At 34.0% G+C, this 27,652-nt stretch overlaps 3 protein-coding genes and 1 long non-coding RNA gene across 6 annotated transcripts in view; 1 reads left to right on the forward strand and 3 right to left on the reverse strand.

Moving 5' to 3' along the window:
* The window catches only part of LOC149789932 (uncharacterized), a 475,016-nt gene that overhangs the window by 369,781 nt on the left and 77,583 nt on the right, over positions 1-27,652 (reverse strand). The gene's annotated exons all lie outside the window — the stretch shown is intronic.
* The window catches only part of LOC149789934 (uncharacterized), a 593,258-nt gene that overhangs the window by 38,053 nt on the left and 527,553 nt on the right, over positions 1-27,652 (reverse strand). The gene's annotated exons all lie outside the window — the stretch shown is intronic.
* LOC149789935 (uncharacterized) overlaps positions 1-27,652 on the forward strand; it is a 49,534-nt gene that overhangs the window by 19,283 nt on the left and 2,599 nt on the right. Inside the window, exon 2 of the long non-coding RNA XR_016423771.1 lies at positions 15,199-16,198. This is a non-coding gene — a long non-coding RNA (uncharacterized LOC149789935). The remainder of the gene's footprint in view (positions 1-15,198; positions 16,199-27,652) is intronic.
* LOC149789936 (uncharacterized) overlaps positions 108-27,652 on the reverse strand; it is a 70,320-nt gene continuing 42,775 nt past the window's right edge. Inside the window, exons 8-12 of one of the 2 annotated variants that reach the window (XM_089972009.1) lie at positions 25,043-25,114; positions 21,181-21,227; positions 11,295-13,482; positions 7,144-7,561; positions 108-1,262 (exon numbers count right to left, since the gene is read on the reverse strand). In XM_089972009.1, coding sequence (XP_089828135.1) covers positions 13,177-13,482; positions 21,181-21,227; positions 25,043-25,114 — 425 coding nt within the window. In that variant the 3' untranslated portion in view covers positions 108-1,262; positions 7,144-7,561; positions 11,295-13,176. Of the gene's footprint in view, positions 1,263-7,143; positions 7,562-7,691; positions 7,711-11,294; positions 13,483-21,180; positions 21,228-25,042; positions 25,115-27,652 lie in introns of those variants that run through there. The other variant, XM_089972010.1, reaches the window with a different exon arrangement.

The following is a 27,652-nucleotide window of genomic DNA, read 5'->3' on the forward strand; positions in this document are numbered from 1 at the left end:
GAGATGGCAGTGATCCGTGACTGAGAGCGCTTTAGACCACTGGGGGTCCCCCAGAGAAAAAAGTATTATCAGTATCTAAATCAGTTGATGATGCTATGTTTCCAATATGTAGGGAAAGATGTTTATGAAAATAGCAAAGGTATTCCAAGCATAAATTCTTTTGGACACTACAGTATTTTTGTTGTATTTTTAGAAGCCTATCCATTTATAGTCACTTTCTGAAACATTTCTTTCAAGTATGAAGCAGACATTTTATGACCTGCATTACTACATTGGTACATTTTTAGCTTTTCTAGATGTTTATGATCTGCAAGATCAAACACTTTCTGAAAATCAACGATAATGTTCCCAACTAACTAAATGTCACAGCTGAATGTCAGCCGTTTATATCTGTGGGTATTTTACACGAACATTTTTGCCTAAACCCATCCCATTGTACTAGAAATAATAAAAAGCAAATGGTAGAACAGCCCTATTTTGCTAGAAATAATATAAAGCAACTCGTTATCCTGAAATGCACTACACTATTATTTCAAGAATATGTCTGTTTACGTCTCATTATATTCAAATTCTTATTTCGAATACATGTTGTTAATGGCAACAGTTTCTTCAACTGAAACTCACTTTTTCCTTTGATTCTAAAGCTTAAAGTCTTATTTTCATATCCTGCAATTCGTCTTCAACTGTTTCTAGTCGGTTGAACCAAGGTTTTAGTATATTCAGATATGTTCCAGCGGGAATTCTGGTAACTTGAATTTGCTGAATTTCCAACAATATTTGATTATCAAAGTTAGGGTCACCACACTGTTTACCTAGGGCCTTCAGTGTAGAAGTGACATTGTTCCAACAAGTCCGGTAATCACTTAAATTCATCTTGCAAGAACTGGCATGTGCATACATTTTATTTCTGTCTTCTCTCAAAGATTGTATTAATTTATTCTCCTTCTTACTCAGTGGATGAACAATATTTTAAAACAGAGCTGACAAGAGAGTAGTTTCATATTCTTCCTAGTTGGTACTTCCTCCACCTGGTAGAAACAGGATGTCCATCTGTGATTGGTTGAGAACATTAGTATAGTAAAGATTATCAATAGAGGTCCTGCTGCTGGCAAGATATTGATCCAGAGTACAGGTAGGAGTGACTGTGTGATGTTGGAAAAGCCGTCTTAAGACCTGTGATCCAACATCAGCCAGGATATATGGCATGCGCATGAACATGTCAGTGTCGCTGGTTGATGGGGATGGCAAGGGACCAGCAGCAGCTGAAAGACAAGAAATGTTGTGTAACTCCAGAATACATACATATAGAATTTGAAGTTGTTAGTGTAACACTTTGAAATTATCATATGCGCAAGTGCAAAGAACAATGCATATGGAGCATTTTAATATACAGGTACTATTACAATGCTGAAATAAATACCTGAATATTCATTTTACTATTTGAATAGTCATAAACCACATTGAGTTAGTATTATAGTTTCTACATGTATGTCATAATATATTTACTATCATCACCACTGAGGTGAGATGAATCTGAACTCACAAAGCCATGATTTCTATAAAATAAATTACAAATAATTGCAAAACATCAAACTTGTATATCATGTTTTTCTTGCTGAACACGTTGCTGAATTACTAATCAGCTAACCCGTTTATAATACAAAATAGAGTGGTGATATTTAAAAGAAGTACAAAACCCAAAGAGGTCTCTTAGGCTGAAATATGGACTTGTGCTTTTCCATGGAAGCCGTCACTATTTTATCTGCGTGATTAATGACTGTCAGTGAATATGGAGAAAGAATAATTAAGACAACTGCATGTGTTTGTGGGGAGGCTTAATACTGTTTATCTATATCGAAGAAAACAAAGTACAGAAGGTAATTATATGTATCTGAGTGTAATCTCAAATCTATGTTCCTCCATCGATGAAACAGAGACAAAGCCTCTATACAGCGCACTACTTTCATAAAACATCTCTATTTAAATATATATTTGCCAACTCAGCTAGTACTAGTATACCTCCATACAATATTATGATCAGACATTTCATAGATAATTGTTTTTTAAAAAAAGACTATTCTGAAATTTTATATTTGAATTATAAAACAAAGGCCTAAAGTTCAATGAAAGTATTATCTGACAAAGTTCTGCGGAGGTCACATATAAAATCACTAAATTTCATTAACCCTGGCTTGAAATTCCATGTACCCAAAAGGCCATACTAGTACAGGGACACAAGTCAAATTGCTGAAGTTCAGATATGAAAAGTAATAATCGAAATCACATTAAACTGACTCGTGTCTACTGGTAGGCATAAAGAAACAAGATCAAACAGGAAATCCTATTGTGAAATACAATGGACCCAAGTGGGTAGCAATAACGAACCAGGCGAAATGAAAAGAGCAGAACAAACAAGTGTTAGCATAGATTTAATGCAACACAATAGAAGGATTATCGCTTGGTTAAAATATATAATAAGATAAAGCATTTCCTGAAAAGTAAAGAAAACAACATTTGAAAGGTTATCATGCATTGTTATTTACATGCCATGCTGTTTAAAAGTGTGATCTTCACTTAGGTGCAGGAAATAACAACCATTGATGAATCGAGATAAATTTAGAATTGTAGTGTGAGGATTCTGTCATATTTTCTAAGACTGATGATGCAGGTTAGATGTGTCAATTGTAGTGTTAGGAATCTGCCATATTATGTTGTGTTGATATGGGGTACATATAACATATTAAGCAGCATACGCTACAGTGAGGTCTACATTGGCTTGGGAAATATGCATTGGTGATCATTCTTGAATGTTATCAAACACAACCACAAAGTGAAGTGCATGGATCTATCGATGCATTTATATAGCATATATTCTAACCTATCATATACATGGATCCATTGATGAGTTTATATGGCATGTATTCTAACCTATCATATACATGGATCCATTGATGAGTTTATATGGCATGTATTATAACCTATCATATACATGGATCCATTGATGAATTTATATGGCATGTATTCTAACCTATCATATACATGGATCCATTGATGAGTTTATATGGCATGTATTCTAACCTATCATAAACATGGATCCATTGATGAGTTTGTGTGGCATGCATTCTTACCTATCATATACATGGATCCATTGATGAGTTTATGTGACATGCATTCTTACCTATCATATACATGGATCCATTGATGAGTTTATGTGACATGCATTCTTACCTATCATATACATGGATCCATTGATGAGTTTATATGGCATGTATTCTAACCTATCATATACGTGGATCCATTGATGAGTTTATATGGCATGTATTCTACCCTATCATATACGTGGATCCATTGATGAGTTTATATGACATGTATTCTAACCTATCATATACGTGGATCCATTGATGAGTTTATATGGCATGTATTCTAACCTATCATATACACGGATCCATTGATGAGTTTATATGGCATGTATTCTAACCTATCACATACATGGATCAGTTGATGAGTTTATATGACATGTATTCTAACCTATCATATATATGGATCCATTGATGAGTTTATATGGCAGGTATTCTAACCTATCATATACATGTATACATGGATCAATTGATGAGTTTATATGCCATGTATTCTAACCTATCATATACATGGATCCATTGATGAGTTTATATGCCATGTATTCTAACCTATCATATACATGGATCCATTGATGAGTTTATATGGCATGTATTCTAACCTATCATATACATGGATCCATTGATGAGTTTATATGGCATGTATTTTAACCTATCATATACATGGATCCATTGATGAGTTTATATGGCAGGTATTCTAACCTATCATATACATGTATACATGGATCCATTGATGAGTTTATATGCCATGTATTCTAACCTATCATATACATGGATCCATTGATGAGTTTATATGGCATGTATTATAACCTATCATATACATGGATCCATTGATGAGTTTATATGGCATGTATTCTAACCTATCATAAACATGGATCCATTGATGAGTTTGTGTGGCATGCATTCTTACCTATCATATACATGGATCCATTGATGAGTTTATGTGACATGCATTCTTACCTATCATATACATGGATCCATTGATGAGTTTATGTGACATGCATTCTTACCTATCGTATACATGGATCCATTGATGAGTTTATATGGCATGTATTCTAACCGATCATATACGTGGATCCATTGATGAGTTTATATGGCATGTATTCTAACCTATCATATACACGGATCCATTGATGAGTTTATATGGCATGTATTCTAACCTATCATATACATGGATAAGTTGATGAGTTTATATGACATGTATTCTAACCTATCATATATATGGATCCATTGATGAGTTTATATGACAGGTATTCTAACCTATCATATACATGTATACATGGATCCATTGATGAGTTTATATGCCATGTATTCTAACCTATCATATACATGGATCCATTGATGAGTTTATATGCCATGTATTCTAACCTATCATATACATGGATCCATTGATGAGTTTATATGGCAGGTATTCTAACCTATCATATACATGTATACATGGATCCATTGATGAGTTTATATGCCATGTATTCTAACCTATCATATACATGGATCCATTGATAAGTTTATATGGCATGTATTCTAACCTATCATATACATGGATCCATTGATGAGTTTATATGGCATGTATTCTAACCTATCATATACATGGATCCATTGATGAGTTTATATGGCAGGTATTCTAACCTATCATATACATGTATACATGGATCCATTGATGAGTTTATATGCCATGTATTCTAACCTATCATATACATGGATCCATTGATGAGTTTGTATGGCAAGTATTCTAACCTATCATATACATGGATGCATTGATGAGTTTATATGACATGTATTCTAACCTATCATATACATGGATCCATTGATGAGTTTGTATGGCATGTATTCTAACCTATCATATACATGGATCCATTGATGAGTTTATATGGCATGTGTTCTAACCTATCATATACATGGATCCATTGATGAGTTTATATGGCATGTATTCTTACCTATCATATACATGGATCCATTGATGAGTTTATATGGCATATATTCTAACCTATCAAATACATTAAGAAGTAACAAGAGTCCCTTGAAGATTCAGATGCTCTACTGTGGAAAAGAAAAAGAGATTATAGGAAGTTAAGATACATGTAAAACTATTGTTTAATTTTACCTGCTGAGTGTTGAAATCAACTCTGATATTCTTTAACAAAAGTATTGTTTTCATATTACCTGCTGTGGTTCAAATACTGCATGTCAGCATTGCATTTTATTCATTAAAACAAAGTACGCATCATAAGAACTATTCTGGTGAAAAACCCATGCCATCATGATGATCAATCCGAGGAAAATGATAACAAGATATTTATGAAAATCATCATGGCAGCCATATTGGATACATGACTGGCACCAGTTTAATTTAGGACTTTGTGACAACCCCATGCTGTCATGAATCAGGGAAACTGACAACAACATAATTATGACAGTCATCATGGCAGCCATATTGGATGTACGACTGGTACCAGTTTAATTTAGGATCTTGTGAAAAACCTATGCTATCATGAATCACGAAAACTGACAACAAGATATTTATGACAGTCTTATGGCAGCCATATTGGATGTATGACTGACACCCTATTAATTTAGGACCAACTAAGTATCATAAAAAAATCTCCTGGCAAAATCCCCATGTTGAAATAGTCATCCATGTTGGAGAGGATAAAACACCATATGTGAATCTCCTTTCAGGAGAAAAAACAAGATTTACAAGATGCCAACTGCGGTGGCCAGAGTGAACATCATATTATCACCATTTGCATTACTGACCAACTGGACATCTTACCAGTATGACTTCCTTCTCAAACAGAAGTGTGATAACAAGCTTTTTAAGATGAATGCCATTTCAGCCATATTGTATGTCAGACTGGCATCAAGTTTTTTCAGGACTGGCTAAACACTGCAAGACGTCTTTCGTAAAAACTCTACGTCGACATGACCAAACATTGAGAATGAATAACAATGATACGATTTTAATAATGACCACTATCGCAGCCATACTGGATATCAGATCGGTATGATTTTCAGCCAAATATCATAAGACGTATTTTAGTCAAAACCCATATTGATATGACCATCGATGCAAGAGGAGGAACTATATCAAAATTGTAAAGATGGTTGTCATGGCATAAATATTCTACATCAAACTGGCACTATGTTTGTTCAGGACCAACTACACATCACACAAAATCCTTGAGTCAAATTCATACTCATTTAGTATGACCATCAGTTCAGGAGGTGAGGCAATAATAAGATTTTAAAGATGGTTGCCATATCCTACGTCACAGCAGCACCATTTACATTTAGAACCAACTAAAATATTATACAAGGTATTTTAGCGACGCTTCCTTGTTAACAACATCATACACTAAGGAAAGTAGCGACAACAGGATTTTCAAGATGGCCACTTCTACGGCCATATTGGATGTCAAAGCAGGACCATCTTCCTTTTGGTCCATCATGACCTTGGGATGACCATGTGTGCACAATTTCATGGCAGCCCTCCAAATAATTCAGGAGGAGTTGAGATAACAAGCTTGTGCTAATAAATGGAAAGACAACGGAATACATATGATGAATGAATGAAGGATGAAGGACAACAGATCACCCAATAAGCTCATATTGCCTATGACCATTTGAGCTAAATATCAGTATAGAACACACCAAGAGGTTAGCAAAACGTCCATGATGTCATGTTTCTGCATATCTGACCGAAAATATTTCCAGTCATTATTGCTGTATCATTCATACATGTATCTCAATGTTTTGTTTTAAATGTATAAATTATCAGTCAGTGCACTTATAGTGAAATCAACGTTCGTGTTACAGTAAGAAATATTTTGTCTACATGCATTAAAACAAATTCAGATGTAATAACGGATTTCCTACAACTAACATTGTTACAATTTCAGAGGTTTCCTCAAATCAATCATCAGGGTACAACATCAGATTCAATTTAAAAGACATCATGTTCTGTTTGAAATCAGCAAGCTAAAATCCAAAGAACTAATCCACTCTTACTCACCTCTTCCAGAAACCAGAACGTTAGTACATCATGGGAAATAATCACATCACTCGTGTTATGGAAATGGCAGGGAACATCACCATTCTCCTGCATAGTGGCAACAAGGATCTGATAGTCTACACTGTATCTGCAAGTCTGAGGACACTGTATAGACAACTCAAATTGCAGACCCTGTCCTAGACGTACAATGATACCACAGAGTCCTGGTGAGGAATTCCCGAACCTCAATACATAGTTTATAAGATTGGTGTTCTCATTGGTCGCTAATATTGTGACTTGTAAAATTATACCATGTTCCCTGAATAGCAAGGTCAATATATGATGAAGGTCAAGGTCAAAGAGACAACAGTCACAGAGGATTCGATTTTACATCTTCTGCCTGGCAATGGGCCACTGAGCCACACATTCAACAAGAAGCCTGTGGAAGAAAGGCATGGGTAAAATCTTCCCCGTAAATAATAAGCAAATGACGGATGTATTTCTCTGCTGAGAATTTGGTCCAAGGGAGATGAGATCTTTTGGTGTTACCTGGCAAAGCATGCATGGAGCAAGGAGATAATCGTCCGCCTAAAAGACAAAACATTTGAACTTTTCTTATTTTAACTTAATGAAACTCTTACTTAAATACAGAGTTCTCAGCAAAAATTACCTTAAAAGTAATTATAAGTTGTCTATATTTGTATACACAGATTAAACTTAGCCTTACAATACAGGACTTTGGAGGCATCTATTATTTACATGCACTAGCTAAAACAGTCTTGCAATAGAGGACTTTGACGGTGTGAATTTTTCTATGCATGAAGGTTGAGTATTATTTAGATATATGAAGTCTAAGTTATTTGTATGCATGAAAGTTTGTATTATTTGTATTAATGAAGGGGTGTATTACTTGAATGAAGGAAGTACGTGTTATTTGTATACAGGAAAGTGTGTATTATTTGTATGCCAGAAGGTGTGCGTTATTTGCATGAATAAAGGTGTGTATCATTTCGATGCATGACAGTGTGTGTTATGTGTATGAATGAAGGTGTATATTAGTTATGTTTCTTAAAGTGTGAATTATGTGTATGAATGAAGGTGTATATTATTTCTATGCATGAAGGTGAGACTTATTTGCATGTATAAAGATGTGTTATTTGTATTGAAGAAGGTGTGTATTATTTATAAGGTTGAAAATATTTTATGTATGCATGAAGGTATGTATTATATGTATGCATGGAGGTGTGTATTATATGTATGCATGAAGGTGTGTATTGTTTGTATACATGAAGATTTATTTTATTTGTATGAACGAAGGTATGTGTTATTTTTATGCAGGAAGGTGAACATTATTTCTATGCACAAAAGTGTGCTTTTTGTATGTATGGTGTGTTTTATATGCACGAATGAAGATGTGTATTACATGAATGTATGTTTGTATTATACATATGCATGAAGGGTGTATTATTTGTTTGTATGAAGATGAGTCATTTGTATGCAAGAAGGTGTGTATTATTTATAGGAATGAAGGTATTTTATACATGCATGAACGTGAGTAATATTTGTATGCATGAAGGTGTGTACTGTTTTGTATGCGTGAAGGTTTGTATTATTTGCAAGAATGAAGGCGTATATTATTTGTATGAATGAAGGTATGTGTTATTTGCATGCATGAAGATGTGTTTCATTTTGTATGCATGAAGGTATGTTTTATTTCTATACAATATTGTGTGCTGCTTGTACGCTTGAAGGTGTGTTTTATGTGCAGGCATGGAGATGTGTATTACATGTATGCAGAATGGCTTTGTATTATTTGTATGCATGAAGGCGTATATTATTTGGATGTATGAAGATGTGTTATTTATACGCATGAAGGTATTTTATCTATGCAAGATCGTGTGTAACATTTGTATACATGAAGGTTGGTATTGTTTGTATGAATGAAGGCGTGTATGTTATGTGTGGATGAAGGTGTGTTATTCTGTATGCATCAGTGTATGCTACTGGTATGGATGAAGGTGTGTATTATTTAGATGTATGAAGATGCGTTATTTGTATGCATGAAGGTGTGTATTATTTATAGGAATGAAGGCTTGTATTATTTTTTATGCAAGAAGGTATCATTTGTACGAATGAAGATGTTTATTATTTTTATGAATGAAGGTATCATTTGTACGAACGAAGGTGTGTATTATTTGTATGAATGAAGATGTGTATTATTTGTATGAATGATGGTGTGTATTATTTGTATGTATGAAGGTGTGTATTATTTGTATGGATGAAGGTGTGTATTAGTTGTATGGATGAAGTTGCGGATTATTTGTATGAATGAAGTTGTGTATTATTTGTATGCATGAAGGTGTAAATTATGTATATGCATGAAGGTGTGTATTATTTGTATGAATGAAGGTGTGTTATTTGTACGATTGAAGGTGTGTCTTATTTGTATGAATGAAGGTGTGTATTACGTGTACGCATGATGGTGTGTATTGTTTGTATGCATGAAGGTGTGTTATTTTTATGAATGAGTGTCTGTATTTTTTGTATGCATGAAGGTATTGTGTGTATGCATGAAGGTGTGTATTATGTATATGCATGAATGTGTGTATTATTTGTATGCATGAACGTGTATATTATTTGTATGAATGAACGTGTGTGGTATTTGTATGCTTGAAGGCTTGTATTATTTGTATGCATGAAGGTGTGTCGTATTTGTATGCATGAAGGTGTGTATTATTTGTATACATGAAGGTGTCTATTATTTGCATGCAAGATGGTGTGTATCATTTGGATGTATGAAGATGTGTATTATTTGTGTGCATAAAGTTCTGTATTTCTACGAATGAAGGTGTGTATTGTTTGTATGAATGAAGGTGTGTACTATTTGTGTGCATAAAGTGGTGTATTATTTCTATCAACGAAGGTGTGTATTACTTGTATGAGTGAAGGTGTGTTGTTTTTTTTGCATGCAGGTATGTATTATTTGTATGCATGAAGGTTTGTATTTTTTGTGTGCATAAAGTTATGTATTATTTCTATGAATGAAGGTATGTATTATTTGTATGCATGACGGTATGTATTATTTGTATGCATGAATGTTTGTATTATTTGTGTGCATCAAGTTGTGTTATTTCTATGAATGAAAGTTTGTATTATTTGTATGGATGAAGGTGCTTATTATTTGTATGCATGCAGGTATGTATTATTTGCATGCAAGAAGGTGAGTATTTTTTGTATAGATGAAGGTGTGTTATTGGTAAACTTGAAAGTGAATATTATTTGTATGAATGATAATGTGTATTATTTGTATGCATGAAGGTATGTATTTATTGCATAAATGAAGGTGTGTATAATTTGTATGAATTAAGGTATGTAATATTTGTATGAATGAAAGTGTGTTATTTTATATGTATGAAAGTATACATTATTTGTACGAAATGAAGGTGTGTATTATTCGTGTGCATGAATGTGTTTATTACATTTATGTAAGAATGGTTATTATTTACATGCAATGAAAGTGTTTATTATTTGTGTGCATGAAGGTGTGCTACATTTTTTGCATGAATGTGTGTAATTTTGTATGCATCAAGGTGTGTTATATTTCTTTCCATGAAGGTGTGTATTATTTTTATAAATGCTGGTGTGTATTAGTTGTATGAAAGAAGGTGTGTAATATTATATGCCTGTTGATATGTTATTTGTATGCATGAAGGTGTGCATTTCCTGTATGCATGAGGGTGTATATAATGTACATTCATGAAGGTATGTATCATCTGTGTACATGAAGGTGTGTATTTTATGTATGCAATGTGGTGTGTATAACTTGTGTACATGAAGGTGTGTATTATTTTCAAGAAATTTGGTGTGCATCATCTGTGTACATGAAGGTATGTGTTATTTGCATGCAATGTGGTGAGTGTTAATTGTGTACATGACGGTGTGTATTATGTATGTTAATGAGTTAAACCTTAGCCTTGCAGGTAAACAGGATATACACGATAGAGCCTTTCCAATAATGTTAAAAATTCCCCTATGGAGTCCTTTCCAAGGCTCCATCTATGACTTTATTAAGTCCCAACAGAGTCCTTTCCAAGAACACTGCTTCCTTTATAACTTTAATTAGCCACTGGTGAAAAAGAGTTCACAAAATATACTTGTTTATATTAACTGACCTTGACTTCTTCTGCATCTCGAGTGTTAAACCTTGGCCTGGCCAAAATGTTCAACTTTTCCATGAGTTGTACAATATTCTCCTTGTTGTGATGGAAATCTGGGTGTTTCCCCTTTGTCCAGATGACATCTAGAAATAGATATTGTATCTCATAAAGATATTCAAGTCAATACAACAACATGTGTTTATTGGTATATGGTGTATTTATGCTTACATGTATATTAATGTATGGTGTATTATGTTTATGTGTGTGTATTTTTTTATGGAAGTCTGGGTTTCATCTTTTGTCTAGATTGTATCTAGAAAAGTTATTGTTTCTCAAAAAAATATTAAAGCAAATAAAACAACACAGTGTGTTTATTGGTATATAGTGCATTATACTTACATGCAGTCCAAGGCAAAACTGCTTGAGGCATGCCATAAAAGACATGCTGTCCAAAGCAACCACAGTACAGGGATACTTTAAGAGGCTGACATACTCCTGAAAACCTATGGTCCTATTGAAAGTATGACTGACAATTCATTGATATTTCATTCAATGTCTTGATCAAAATATTTGTGAGAGTTCATTGAAAATTTTGGCACGATCACATACAAATATTATCAACATTTTGGTGAGATTGTACAGACTTACCAATTATGTCATACATTTGTATCTGGTAAATTCAATAAGGGTTCTCGTGTAATTATATACAAGTAAACAATGAAACAATGATGAATGGTACACATCTGTTTCACATATGTAAAGCTGTATGAACAAAACAATACTTTGGTCACCATACATGTACATTTCATACAACTGCACTCAGAGAGTTTTCTAGATGAATCATGGACACATGTATGCATGCAGGGAAAACCTCAGGGTATTACCATCTGCTTTTGGGAATTGGGCAAAATTAAATTCTAAAGAAATCACAATATTTTCATTATAACATAAGTAAATTCACAAAGATGCTAACAGGATTGTTGTTGTGCTTGTACCAAGGCACAAACATGAAAATATTGAAGTGTTTTATTACCCTCCAAAAAAAAAATATTAATGCATTTATAAATATCTTAGGAATTACCCCTAACACTGAGATCTAAACAAACCATTCTTCGTTCAACATAAACAAAGATTTGGCTCAAAATCTTTTTAAAATGTCAGTACATATTGCAACTTAATCACATTCTCTCTTCATGCAATTGCTTAAGCAACATTCCCTTCAAATTAAAAGTATTTTATTGTTCTACTATTATCTTTAATAAATTTGTTGACTTTTGTCATTAATACATAAGTGTGTGGGGTGTCCCATTGCTGATCCAAGATTCAGAAATCTTCCGATTCATCCTAAAAGAAGAACGAATTATCATCATACAATCTTCCACCCAATAATATCAACAGGTATGGTATTACTGATATTAAACATAGGTTCAAAAGTTGTTTATTCCATTACATGGTATTTGGTGACTACAGTAGCTGATACATTGTCAGTGGTCAATGGTACTAAAATTGAATCAACTTTACGAGAAGCCCTACATAGCTGATAAATTAGTTAGTCATTTAGCAATAGTACTGAAATCAAGTTAGTGTTTGAATGCCCTACCTACATAAGCCATATATTTATGAAATAGATTTGATATTAATCCCACCTGCTCTAATGTGATAACATTACTTAGACTGATCCACTGATCTTATCATGGAAAATATATGTATATGTATAACATGATGGCATGAAGTCATTCAATACCATTGTAAGACCAGTTACATTAGTGCAAAATGTCAATATTCCACATCCAGGAATGTGTACGTTATACAATAAAATACATTACCAGGACTAAAATGGACTAGGATGTATTCTGCCATGTTTTCATGTGTGAGCATCCATAGATGGTATTTCACTTTACTTTTGTTTAGGAATGCTGCATTCCATGATGTCTCTGATATCTCTGGCTGTCTTGTCGATTTCATCCATCCCAATTCTTACATTAGCCCCTGACATTATCTTTTTTAAGATATCATAGTGTCCCACACCGATTTTCCCTTTTTCTTCAAGAACAGACAACAAGTCATCCATATTTTCAACTTTTTCCAGAGGCTTTGGATCAAGATATGTTCTTGCCATTCGTTTTATGCTCCGCAATGAGTCTCTTGTTATAAGTCCATCTAATTTAACACACAGCTCATTGTGTTTTGCTTTTGCATTAATCTGAAAGAAAATAAATACATTGAGACAAGATTATGAAAACGGAAATAATTTTAACAAAACATTGTGCATCATGGATATTCTTTTTGCATATGGAAAATGAAAGTAAGAGCTTTAAATCACTTTCAAAACAGGAACATTTACTTTCAGTCAAACTGTCATGTTTACCCCGACCCAGAGTAGCCCAGTTTGAAACATGTATAATCAAGGTAATTCTGACGGGTCATTGTTTGATGTCGAACATTGCCAAAGACGCTTGACCGTCTTGTCAGAGAATTCTACTGGCCAGGGGCCCAGGGAGACGTTAAGCGGTTCTGTCTCTCCTGTGATAAGTGCCAGAGAATGGCACCGGAAACGGCTCATCGACCCGTCCCCTTGGGGAGTAAATCCGTTATCGATGAACCATTTCGATGCGTCGTGATGGATTTAATCGGACCGATAAAACCCGCGTCGTCGCACGGGAATCGTTATATGTCGCGTACGGCAGTCGGAAGTTGTCAGCTGCCGAGAAGAACTACTCCGTATCGGAGAGAGAATGCCTCGGAATCGTGTTCGGTATATCACGGTTCGAGCGGTACTTATACGGGCGGAAGTTCATCTTGGAAACCGACCACCAACCACTTGCGTGTCTCGCGCAGGCGAAATTGTCGAATGGACGATTGATGCGATGGTCGCTGTTCTTACAACAATACCAGATGCAGATCAGATACGTGAAAGGAACTGAGAAAATAGGCGCCGCTTTCATGAGCAGGAGCGCTGGAATGGCATAGATCGCTGTATATATATATATATATATATATATATATATATATATATATATATATATATATATATATATATATATTGATGTTCGCACTCAGTGTGTAGTGTCGCGATGATGTTCTTTATTTCGTGTATTAATGCCATTGCATTTGAAGTAATTTTGAGGGAATAAAATCCCGATTTTATTCTCAAGTGTGGGGGGATGTCATGTTTACCCCGACCCAGAGTAGCCCAGTTTGAAACATGTATAATCAAGGTAATTTTGACGGGTCATTGTTTGATGTCGAACATTGCCGAAGGCTAGCACTAATCCGTTACGTGAGACTGTTGTGGCTAGAATCGAAAAACCGGACATCGGAGTTCCGAGGCGCCCGATAGCCAGTTATCACCTAGGTGTTGAAATGTTCCAAGATCAAAAGAAATTGCATGAAGAAGTGGGAGTGTCCTAACTTCTTTCCCCTGCAAACAGACAGACAGGTTGAACTGGCCGCTAAGACGATTGGACAGGGGCACAGCGCCACCTAATATGTTTGCATATTTTGAAGAAATGAGTGGATATTTGTAAAGAATTATATAGCTTGCCAGCCATCGTAAGAGTTAATATTGTAATTTACTATGTGAGTATTTTATAGTAGACTAACACATATGTTCATATGATTATAGATTTTGCCATTGTTGAATATTTGTAATGTACAGACATGCGTCTGATTTTGTCAGATTGTAGTACGATGAGATTAAATATATATGTGTATGTACTGACGTGACGCAATGTATTGATGTCTGTATAACAATTCGCTGATACTGTGTTATTACGCCATTGTTTACCCTGCAAGAAGTGTATGGGAATTTCGATGTGTATGCATGCGTGGCCGAAACAGCTATCTGATGGTTAATTGTCGTTATAGTATGAGGTGAGGTTCGATAAAACATTTGTTAACGCCTTGTGTTTTTTCACAGGAAGCTTTGAGGGACAAACCAGTTAAAGTTTGGTCCCGTTGTCTCGGATAGATAGACGGAGGAAAGGAGGGAAGGAGAAGAGGGTGGAGTTGAAGTCTGGGAGTGGAATTGGAGGAGGAGATAATAAAGGGGGAAAGGAAAAGAAAGGAGAAGTTGAAGTCTGGAGCGAAGCTGGAGGAGATAGTAGAGAGGGAAATGGAGACAAAGGAGGAGTTAGAGGGGCGGAAAGAAGGAAGGAATCAGCGGGAAGAAATAGATGAGTAGATGCAAGGACGGGGGGAATCGAACTCACACTGTAAATCACGGGATGAATTAGGCTGTCACTTGGTCGAGGGAAAGACGAGTGATTGGAAGTTATCGTTTTAAATTATCACATTTATTAAATTGTTATTGACTGAATTTCATCTTCGTGTTCTCTATAATTTAACCGTCGGCATTGCTGACTAGGGGCTCAGAGCTGTAAATCTACATCATCACTAATTTAACTTTCTAACCTAACGAGCCAGGGTGGAACTTTCAATTTAATTTAATTAAATTATATTGGGAGAACCCCACCCCAATATGACAGAAAGCAACACAAACATAAACTTTTAAAGGAGGGAGACATGTTTTCAATTATTCTCATACACCGCACAATACAGAATGATTCCCAAAAAGTTTTCTATAAGCACGTGACTACAACATGCTGTCATTATGGCCAGGTTGTCTTTATATGCAGAACATATATATTGCTTCATGTAAAAAATGAAACCTTGAACATTTTCCCTTGTAATCAGATTTTCATTTTATAAAGGTGGCACTTTCTATAGGTATTGTATTGCATTTTGTGTGATTCAGAACCTTTGTATCAATACAATTGTATGTGTGAAATTTGTTTTATAACTCAAACATTTTCCAATCATCCTCATTGCCAATTTTTATTTTCAGTGCAATTGTGCTATTCAAAATACTAGGTTTTCTGTCAAGATCCGAGAAGTTCTATGTATATAGTCCAGTCATGGTCAGTATAACGTTTCGTTTTACAGACTGTGATATAGTTCTTTTTATGTCTTTTCCACTGGGAAAGTATACTGCATTGACTATAACATACATTCCAGTCTGTAAGAGTCCTACAGTATGATGATAAACTACATGTGTTACTTCTGAATAACATTTATGCACATTTATTGTCTTTTGCAATTCTAAGTCATTTTCCTTCATATATTCTGTCTACTAAAACAACGTAATTCATAATCCCGTTTCTGCCGATTATGACAAAACATATTTCCCTTGCTATGAGTAACTAAACATCCCATGCCAGTATGTTGTCTTATGCTTTGTTAATTGAATTCAGTATGTGTGCCAGACTTTTGGCATGATCATAAGCTGTACAAAATAGTTTTTACCCACCTGAATATGTGCAAGGAGCAAGCAAGATTTTTACTATAATTGAGTTCAACGTATAATAATAATAATAATAATAATAATGAGGATTTTGTATAGAACCTAATCTTTAGAAGTTCTAAGCGATTTACAACATTAGACAAAACATATAATATAAAAAATATGTATAATGATACGATTACAAACACAAGCAAAACGAAATTAGAAATCAAAGAAAGAAACATGCTGAAAATATTTAAGGTGGGAAACATTATAAGGTCTTTAAGTTTGTTCTTGCAGTCGAAATAAGTGAGTTTTTGGAGCCCTTTTGAATGTGATCACTGCGTCTTTGTCTCTAAGTTCAGTGGGCAATTCATTCCACGTTGATGGGTCCATATGACTTTGTTTTCCTAATGGGAATAACGAGTAAACGATTGTTAGAAAAGGAGCGTAAGTATATTGCTGGCTATACACATCGGTGAGGTCGGATATGCATGTTGGACTAGAGTCGAAACGTAGCACAGAGAACAAATTATGTGTTGTATTCTTTATCGAATGGATAGCCAGTGTAGGGTACATAGCAGCGGGGAGTTTTTGGAGTAGATTTTGAGATGAACCAGACAAAATTGAGTTACAAAAGTCCAGGCTTGAAAGTACTAATTAACACACAAGTGTTTAAATGGCATCAACTGAAAGATATTTGCGAATGGAGCTGATGTAGCATTGTTTACAAGTTGGTGGAATTTTCCATTAGGAACATTGAGTTTCCTGGATATTCTATTGCAACACTGGTCAAGTGAATATATATATATATATATATATATATATATATATATATATATATATATAGTTGGACAATGATCAAATAATTTCATTGATGTATTAAATCAATATGTGGGAATCAATAAAGTTTACAGCTGTACTGAATCAGAAAAAAATCAAGATGGATTAATGAAATTAAAGAAACGCTCATTAACGTTCTGATTATTAAATTACTTCGGATCATTTAAAGACATTCTGGATTACAACAATGTCAATATCAGTCCATTCAAGAATATTGTTATACCAGGACACTGATGACTATTCAGAACATTTTGTAGCCCTGGGCAGTGTATTTAATGTTTCTTATGACAAGATGAACAGCCAATCCTGCGAAAGGAACCACTGACCACAAAAAAACGTTACTGGCAGATTTCTCACAAACGCAAACTGGTGACGCACGAGTCTTGATCCCATGTAAACAGGGATGATATGGCAGTGATCATTAAAGGCAAGTGATTTAGACCACTCTACCACCTGTATCATATCAAGGGAAAAATTGTTAGTTAAATTGTAATTAAATTGCTGGCTTATTGTTACATATGTTAAGTTCTAGAATTGTAACATATGACAATGCTTAACTTTAGTGTATCATACAATTCCACGATGAGCCGGTGTTTCTAGATGATTTTATACCTATTTTGCGGTTCTCTAAATGGTAGATTAGAACATATGGTGCAACTCATAATACCATGTCAACCAACTGTTGCAACTCTATGCCAAGTAAAAGAAACAAGCGAAATTGTCAAGTTTGTAAAACATATGAAATGACCTAACTCTCTCGATTTTACATTGAACATTTAAGAGGAACTTTCATTAGTATCAATACAATCCAAACTAACTGCATGTCAAAAAGAGCACTAAATGAATTCTAGGTATTTAATGTCAAATGTATCAATACCCTTGAATGTGCTGAAGTGCTAACAATATTGATATGTCCCAATGGCATTGCCCAAAATGTATTTGAATGAATTCACAGTACTCCCTAAGTAATAATTTAGCCTAAAGTCAATGATCAAGTTGTAATTCCAGCGAAGAATGTTCAATACATAATGGAATAAATCCTATCGGATTATATCTGAACACAACTAACAGACCGATTTTAAAATTAAAACATTAAAGGAATATGAAGAACTGTGTATGTCCTCCTCTCTACATATATCTCTACGAATCTGTTATGACTGTTGCAATACATGTGTCGCCATACCTCAACCCATGACACATGTCACATTACATTCCCTCTTGACATATGTTGAAACACTTCAACCATCCAATCAAAAGGTACTTTAAACTGTACAGAGGTTCATTTTCTAGAACTCAAACCAATGTAAACAAACTATTTACAGCCCATTATATTGTTTACAATCTTTAGTCATTGACCAAATGTTATATATATATATATATATATATATATATATATATATATATATATATATATATAGCAACACTATAAGTAAAAAACCTACATTATTTTCTGTGAGTAACTTATAATACCATGTCAGTACACTTTCATGACAATACATATTTCACATGCTGTGAAAAACTAACAATACCATGTCATTAATTGGAGGATGATCCGTTGCTCTTCTTGACGTAGGTGGTTATGGCAATCACCCCATGAGGACAATACTTGGGCAAAACTTGCCTGTTACATATACTAGGTTTTCTGTCAGTCTAAATACTAGTTACACTAAATTGTAACATGTATTACTGGAGAAATGACTGGCAAAACTATGCAAACCTGACTGCTTTGGAGCACTCTGATATTTCATAATTTTTCTCCATATAATTTAAAGCCATAATCTTTATAATACTGCAGTGAATTCATAAAATACTGTATTAAGCAAATCTTAGCTATGTTATTTAAAATGATATTTATGAAATTGTTTGAATAATATCATGGACTTTGAAGAACGTTTGAATTTATTTGATTATATAGGACTCTATATGACTTAAAAGTAAAAGACAATACATGAGTTTGAAGTATATTTGGATGCCTTGAACCCCAACTGACCTTGAAGTATATATGGATATATTGGAAGCTAACTGACATTGAAGTATACCTGGATGTCTTGGAGTATATCTGAATGTATTGGACTCGAATTGACTCTGAAGTATATTTCAATGTCTTGGACTCTAAATGACTTTGAAATACATATGGACGCCCTGGACGATAAATGAGTTTGAAATATATGTGGATACCTCGAACTCCAACTGACCTTGAAGTATATATTGATATACTGGAAGCTAACTGACTCTGAAGCATACCTTGATGTCTTGGAGTCCAACTGACATTGAAGTATACCTTGATGTATTGGACTCTAGTTGACTTTAAAGTATATCTGAATGTCTTGGACGCGAATTGACTCTGAATTACATTTTATGTCTTGGACTCTAACTTACTTGGAAGTATATTTGAAAGCATTAGCCTCTAACTGACTTTGAAGTATATTTGAAAGTCTTGGACTCTAACTGACGTTGAGGTATATTTGAATGTCTTGGACTCTAACTGACTTTGAAGTATATATTTGAATGTCTTGGACTCGAATTAACTGAAGTATATTTGTATTTTTTGGACTCCAGTTGACTTTAAAATATATTGTGATGGTATGGAAATTAAAAGTCTTATACGTATAAATAGATGCATTGGATTCTAAGTGACTTTGAAATGTGTTGTGACTTTGACACTCAGTGACTTTGAACTATGTTTATATGACTTTGACACCAAATGACTCTGACACAAATTTAGATGCCATGGACTAATACATTTCTATGTCTTAGCTGACAATGCCATTCCTGAGGTCAATGGGTGTTATGAAAGATCGGTAAAATGATCAATATTATATAGGTGTATTAGCATAAATATTACAGTTGTTATGTAAACATTAGTTCCACGATATCTATTCAATATCTATGTGACAGTCATTTAGCTACGTTATACATTATAAGATAACATTATTATTATTATGATTATTATTAATATCCTCCGTGTAGCTTTTCAGTTATCTGATTTCCTAGAACATTACAATTCATATGATATTGTATAATTATACGAAAAGTGAAAAGACTTAAAAAAAATTGCTAGTAATTAGTTCACATTATTACGATCTTAAGTACAATATATTAATCTAGCCACTCTACCTGTATATTGCTTGCAACTATACTGAATCCCCTGATATTATAACGCAAAGCTGCTTACAAATCTGATGAATAAAATACTATTCAGATAAAACACTGTTGTAATGGATCATGAAGAGACGAATTCATGAAGAACAGAAATCAAGCCACTGCTGCCAGCTATGAAGTGGATAAAATTAAATTCAAAGAACGCACAATATATTGCATTCTAACATTAGCTGCCAGGTATTAATATGCCTTGTTTCATTCAGAGTATGCAGTGGCTACAAGTGTCATTAAAACCTCTTTCCAAATTATTTCAATTCTGCATTACTATTTTCATCCTGTCTAATATATAATGCTATATGTTTGGTAGAAAAAGGATTGCTATTTTCTTTAATAAATACTGATACTCTTGTTTACAAAATAGGACTGCTATGTACAGAGGTTATATCTAATGAATACTGATTTTGGGGTACGAAATAAGATTGCTATGTTCAGAGTTTGTGTCTAATGAATAATGACTCTCATGGTATAAAATAGGACTACAATGTTCATACAAATATAATTTTCACATATTCGTTTCTATAAACAAATAACTGGAATCTAACTTCACTTATCATGATAAGGATTTCCTTTAAACTACTGTAAAAACATTTAGATCATACTTCATAATTTACTTACAGACTGTTCTTCCATGACACTACTAGTGCTTGCACTTCCAAATGTTCCTAAAATATGGATTAAATGATACAATTAAATAAATATGTGCACACAACCATGCAGACATTTTATGAAATGTGTTGACTTGTAAAAACATTACAAAACAAAAAAAACTAAATTATTCACATCTATTTAAGTAAATAATAATGACAATATAAGATGCAATTTAGCGAGGAACTAAACGTGCATTTATTAATCACATGTATAAAGAGAAATTTAACTCAAAACAGACGTTTTATATAATGATACATTTACACAAAACAAGATCCATTAAAATTAAAAACAATATTATACTTAAGAAACGTTTATAAATAGTTTTATAACTTGTGAAGGAAATATTATTTTTCAACATAATGCCTATACGCAAAATGACCACAAAAAATCTTCACTGGTTCACGCCACCAGGCGAAATGGGTGACTAAGTTTTCTAAAAAGAATAAAAACTTCGCCTTTTTGTTTGGAAACCGAATATGGCTTTTCCATTATTTTTTAGATGTGCATTGAGCGACCATTTGTTTTGAGATTCTACCTCAACTTAGCCACTAATTTTAGGTATTGTGTTGTAGGCAAGGCAAAATGTGCAGGCTAACAAACACACTCTTGTACATTCACAGGCAGAAGTTTTGATTGCTGATTGCCCAATATCCCTTTCCTGGAGTAAGTTATAGCAAAGATGTGATATATATATGTCTCTGGTTATAGCAACTATCACTGTCCAATTTCAGTAAGTTATCATGTAATGAAAAAAACTTAAAAATGTGTGTTTCAAAACCTTAACAATAATGTGTTTTAAGAATAGAATTGGTGGCCTGAAGATTTTAACTGCCACATGTGCATTTTTTTCTTCATGAAATCAGCTTGAAAATTTAAATGTTGTTGTTGTTGTGGGGTTTAACGCCATTTTTCAGCAAACGATAGGCTATATATGGCGGCCAGTATTAATGGTGGAGGAAGAATCCTGGAAAATCCCGGAAAGAACCACTGACCCACGAGAAGCTACTTGCAAGCTTTCTCACATACCCACATTGGCTGAATCTTAGACTTGAACTGCCGCAGACAGAGGTGAGATGGCAGTGATCCGTAACAAAGAGCGCTTTAGACCACTCGGCCACTCGGGACCCCGAAAATTTAAGTGAACCTGTGAGGAAGAAATGAAGCTGAACACCGCTGTGTCTGGGCAGTACCACTCTGATTGAATTGGAGACATATGCTGCAAATTTTATTGAAGGCTGGATTTTAATTGCCTTTCAACTTCAACAAAGTTCATGGCAGAAGTCTCCAACTTTGACACCATTCCATCAGTCAGTAAAATTTATGGCTTAAGTCACCAACTCAAACCACTTTTTCTGGACACAACAACCAGACTGGTAGAAAGCAAACTCCATATAGTCTTCTACTAAAAACCAACTGACACAAAAACACCAGTATCTTCTCCCAACCAGATGTCACCCAATACACTGGATTCAGAACATCCCATATAGCCAGGCACTGCAGTTATGCAGAATGCGATGATCAAACTATCAAAAAAAAAGATCTGAAGAGTTATCTGAACATTTGATTAACCGAGGCTCCAAAAATGACTACATAGTGAAGGCAACCCAAAGAGCTAGACTAATGAACTGTAATGACTCACTAAAATACAGAGAAAAGGAAAAGATTGATCAGATACCATTTATTCTACTCTAACATCCAGAGAACCCCAATGTAGGTAAACTCATTCAGAAACGCTGACCCATTGTGGACTTGTATGCCACATTAAAATTAATCCTCCTGAACAAATCAGTTGTTGCCTAACAAAGACTAACCAAACCTCAAAGACATCCTTGTAAGGGAAAAACAAATGCCAAACACTAGCCAAGACCAACCTAGTAAATATGGTCCCTGTGGCGATAAAAGATGCCAAACATGTCAACATATGATAGGTATCAGCACATTGTCTAGTACAGCGACAAGCAAAAAACTGAACATACATACTCCAGACAGAACGTGCGAAACAGAGAATGTAATGTATCTCATTGCATGTAAGATCTGTTGCCTTTAGTATCTTGGAGAAACTGAACAGTTACACACAATTAAAATCAACCTTGACAAATCTGATTGGATGATGAAAAGCTGTACAGAAATGTAGTTGCAGAACACTTCTATTCATGTAGGCTCACATTCAATGATGTAACACTTATTGCAGTTGCTCACAGCCCCAACAGAATTGTCAAACCAGAGAGAAAACTGAAATCTTACTGGATTTGTTGCCTTAGAACATTGAAACCAAGTGGTGTAAACCAAGAGGACTAGAAAAAGGAGCCACGCACAAATAAAATCATATTTGTGTAGCTGGTACATTTTTATTTAAGTAATTCTTTCAATTTGCTCATTAGTCACACAATAGCCTACAATTATTACTCAATTAAATATATGGGATATAATTTTCGATTAGGGCTGTTCCATTTAAACATACATGGTACCCAGGGAAAGCACTTTAATACAATATATATGACAGGGCACTCTGGTTACCCAGAAAATTCATCTGAAAATGATACAAAGTTCCAAATTGCATCAATGGGTGACTATCCCATATTAAAATTGCCTTCCCTGGGTACCAAGTATATTGCACTGGAACAGCCCTTCTGCACATCAAAAGCATGGCAATATGGCTTTTCTGCTTCTGGGTCAATATAAAGACTGTTTCATCATCAACATCAAGTTGAAGCCAGCTAGTTGAAACATACGAAACTTTCAAGCTTTTATTCCTGTAAAATAGTCACGTAAACATTTGTAACCTTAACGTTTTTCATATTTTCTTTACAAGACATAAGTCTGTGTTTTATATTTTCCTCTAGAGTCGAAAGTGTTTAGGATAGTTAGAAACAAGCTTTACACTGTTCTTTGTCAGTTAATTGCATTTATCTTAATCTCTTGACACACGATCCTTGCTGGTATCAAGTGCACTTTAAAGGACTGTTAATAGCCATACAATTTCTATTCTTGCTATTTGTATTCTATATACACTTGCTTTTCTTTGATTTATCCCTGTTCATCTACGTTCTGTCCTAAAGGTCACGTCTCCCTAAAATTCAAGTCTAGCTTGACCCCTGCTAGAGTTTCACGATTCTAACACAATTATGGAAAATGTAGAAATTTTTCCAAACAACAGATGTCTAGAGGTGAAATATCCAACTCTGTCCATCGCTTATATAAAGACTCCTACTCAAGGGTACTCTGTAATCATACTCTCAGTTTTTATATTATTAGGCGGTGTTAGAATACTCTCAATATAATGCTTCTGTATGCTACACTTTGTTTCCATGGTGATAATAAATATAGACTGTGGACAATTCAAAGCATTTTAAGTATTTTAAAGTAGAAATGTACTCTAGACTGCCTCCCATCCTCTATGAATCACACTATAACATATAGTGATTTCATTTTCCCAAATTTATAAATCCTTGCACTGATGAAATAAGGTTTGATTTGACATTTTTGAGGTGTTAAGGGTTTAAATATCCCTCAACTACGATGTACCTGTCCTAGGTACATGTAAATACCTATGAATACAGGAGTTGGGGTATAATTCATAATGGACCCCAAGACAGATTATATGTATGCGTGAAATACCCTGAATGAGTTGCAAGCTATTTTATATATATGAACAAAGAGATGAACTTCAGGGATAAATAGATCCCAAGCCACATAACATTGTAAGTTTAAAAAGATGAAAATGTGTCTCTGACACGACTCACATGTCAACATGGCATCCATTTGTTTGTGGAAGAATATTAATACATTGAAACTGGAGTGTAAAGGGAAGTTCAGAACATTTGCATACCTTGATGTTTTGACAAGAATTGTTTGGATTCATCTTGGTCATCACTTAATCTCCTCTTCTGTGCCTTGTTACCTACAAGGTTATATATAATTATAAATAAAAACATAAAAAATAATAGGTGACAAAACAAACTTGTAAGTCTTATGAGCAATATTGGTATAGACTTTAAAGATCAACTGACGCAGAGATACATGTTCCCTTTTCAATGTTAGCTCTGATGTCAAATAAAATAACAATAGGCATCAGTAGGAGGAATATATATGATTCAAATAAGCCCACCATATGTTCTAAGAGATATACAAATAATCAGTTAAAAAATATTTATGGTGACTAACACATATCTGAGATATATCTGAACAGATTTTCCAATATCATTTCCTTTATAGCCATTAATTACACTATTGAAACGCTCTCCAGTAATATATGTACATGACAAACACATGACACAATGTACATTGAGAGGTCCCAAATACTTATGAAGGACTATAGCCTGAATGACCCCAGTTATCCAAGACATTAAACTAACTTATTAAATACATGTCTGTAACAATCAATCCTGTGCAATACATACAACGTAGATAATAATTATATAACGTTGACATCGTGGCTTCTTTTGTTATAAGAAATACAATGGCAAAATGTTTTTTCTTAACATTCCAATCAGAGTAGTGATGTGAGAAACTTATGTGTTGGTGATGGAATTTTCAAAATAGATGTCAACATTCATTGTTTTCAATAATTCAATAGTTTTTGGTTTGGGTTTATGGGGTTTTCTTTGTCATGCTCAGATGGCTCATATTTTAAACGCAGGTATACCTCTATCATTAGTAATTAAGTTTATATACGAAGGTGTTACCATGAGTTATGACTGAAAATTCACCAGCAATGTTAAACACAAACGTGAAGGTGCACTGATACATAAACTGGCAATCGAAGATACAAAGGCAATTCCCACACTATGCATTACATCCTGAAAAGATAGATTATATTGGATCAAGAATTACTGAAATATTATCAATAATTGAACCAATATCAAGTTTTACCACAAATGAATCCATAACAACAGGTTGTAACTGAACAAAAATAATAAATAGTTGACTAAGGTGGTCACTATAAATAGTTGACTAAGGTGGTCACTATAAATGAAGCAAAACCAAAAGTTGTAACCTGTAACTGAACCATTACCTACACCTGTAGTAATTTTTACAATTGAATCAAACTTTTTACAAGTTGTATTAGAAACGTTTAAATCTTAAACTCTAATTGATCAACATCTATGCAAATATACATGAAAATGGGAAAAGCATGCATATTTAGTGGAAAGGTTTTAGTCAATGTGTCAAACATGTATGCATATTCCTAGGGTAGTTAAAGTCAATGTCTCAAGTATGTATGCATATTCATAGGATAGTTTAAGTCAATCTGTCAAGGATACATATATATATATATAATCATATTACTAGGGTAGATTAAGTCAATGTGTCAAACATGTATTCAGATTCCTAGGGTAGATAAAATCAATGTGTCAAGCATACATATTCATAGAGGAGGTTTAAGTCAATGTGTCAGGCATATATATTCCTAGGGTAGATTAAATCAAAGTGTTAAGTGTTAAACATACATATTCATAAGGTAGGTTTACGTCACTGTATCAAGCATGTACAAATATTCCTAGAGTAGTTTAAGTCAATGTTTCAAGCATATATATATATATATATATATATATATATATATATATATATATATATATATATATATATATATATATATATATATATATATATACATAGGGTAGTTTAAGTCAATGTGTCAACCATACCTTTTTATAGGGTTGGTTTAAGTCAATATATCAGCATAAATATTCATAGAGTAAGTTTAGTTCAATGCATCAAGCATGCACGCATATTCCTAAGGTAGTTTACATCAATGTGTCAAGCAAACATTTTCACAGGGTACTTTGTAGTCAAGGTGACAAGCATACACATCCCTAGGGTAGTTTAAAGTCAATGTGACCAGCATAAATATTCATAGGGGACGTTTAAGTCAATGTGTCAAGCATGTATGCATATTGCTAGTGTAGTTCAAGTGAATGTGATAAGAATACATATTCGTAGGGTCATTTAACTAAATGTGTCAGTCAGGTATGCATATTCCTAGGGTAGTTTAACTCAATGTGTCAAGCATACATATTCATTGAGTAGGTTTAACTCAATGTGTCAAGCATACATATTAATAGAGCAGGTTTAACTCAATGTGTCAAACATGTATGCATATTCCTATGGTACTTTAAGACAGTGTGTCAAGCATACCTATTCCTAGGGATCTTTAATTCCATGTGTCAAGTATGAATATTCCAGGGAAGTTCAAGTCAGTGTGTCAAACATCCATATTTCTAGGGAAGTTTAATGCAATGTGTAAAATCATACATATTCCTAGGGCAGTTTAAGTCGTATCAAGCATGTATGCGAAATCCTAGGATAGTTTTAGTCAATGTGAGAAGCATACATATTTCAATGGTAGTTTAAGTCAATGTGTACAGCATACATATTCATTGGGTAGTTTAAGTCAAAGTTTAAAGCATACATATTCATAGGGTAGGTTTAAGTCAAA

Source organism: Sinohyriopsis cumingii, chromosome 10 (genome assembly GCF_028554795.1).
Source record: "Sinohyriopsis cumingii isolate HCF-2022 chromosome 10, ASM2855479v2, whole genome shotgun sequence".
Classification (NCBI taxonomy): Eukaryota; Metazoa; Mollusca; class Bivalvia; order Unionida; family Unionidae; genus Sinohyriopsis; species Sinohyriopsis cumingii.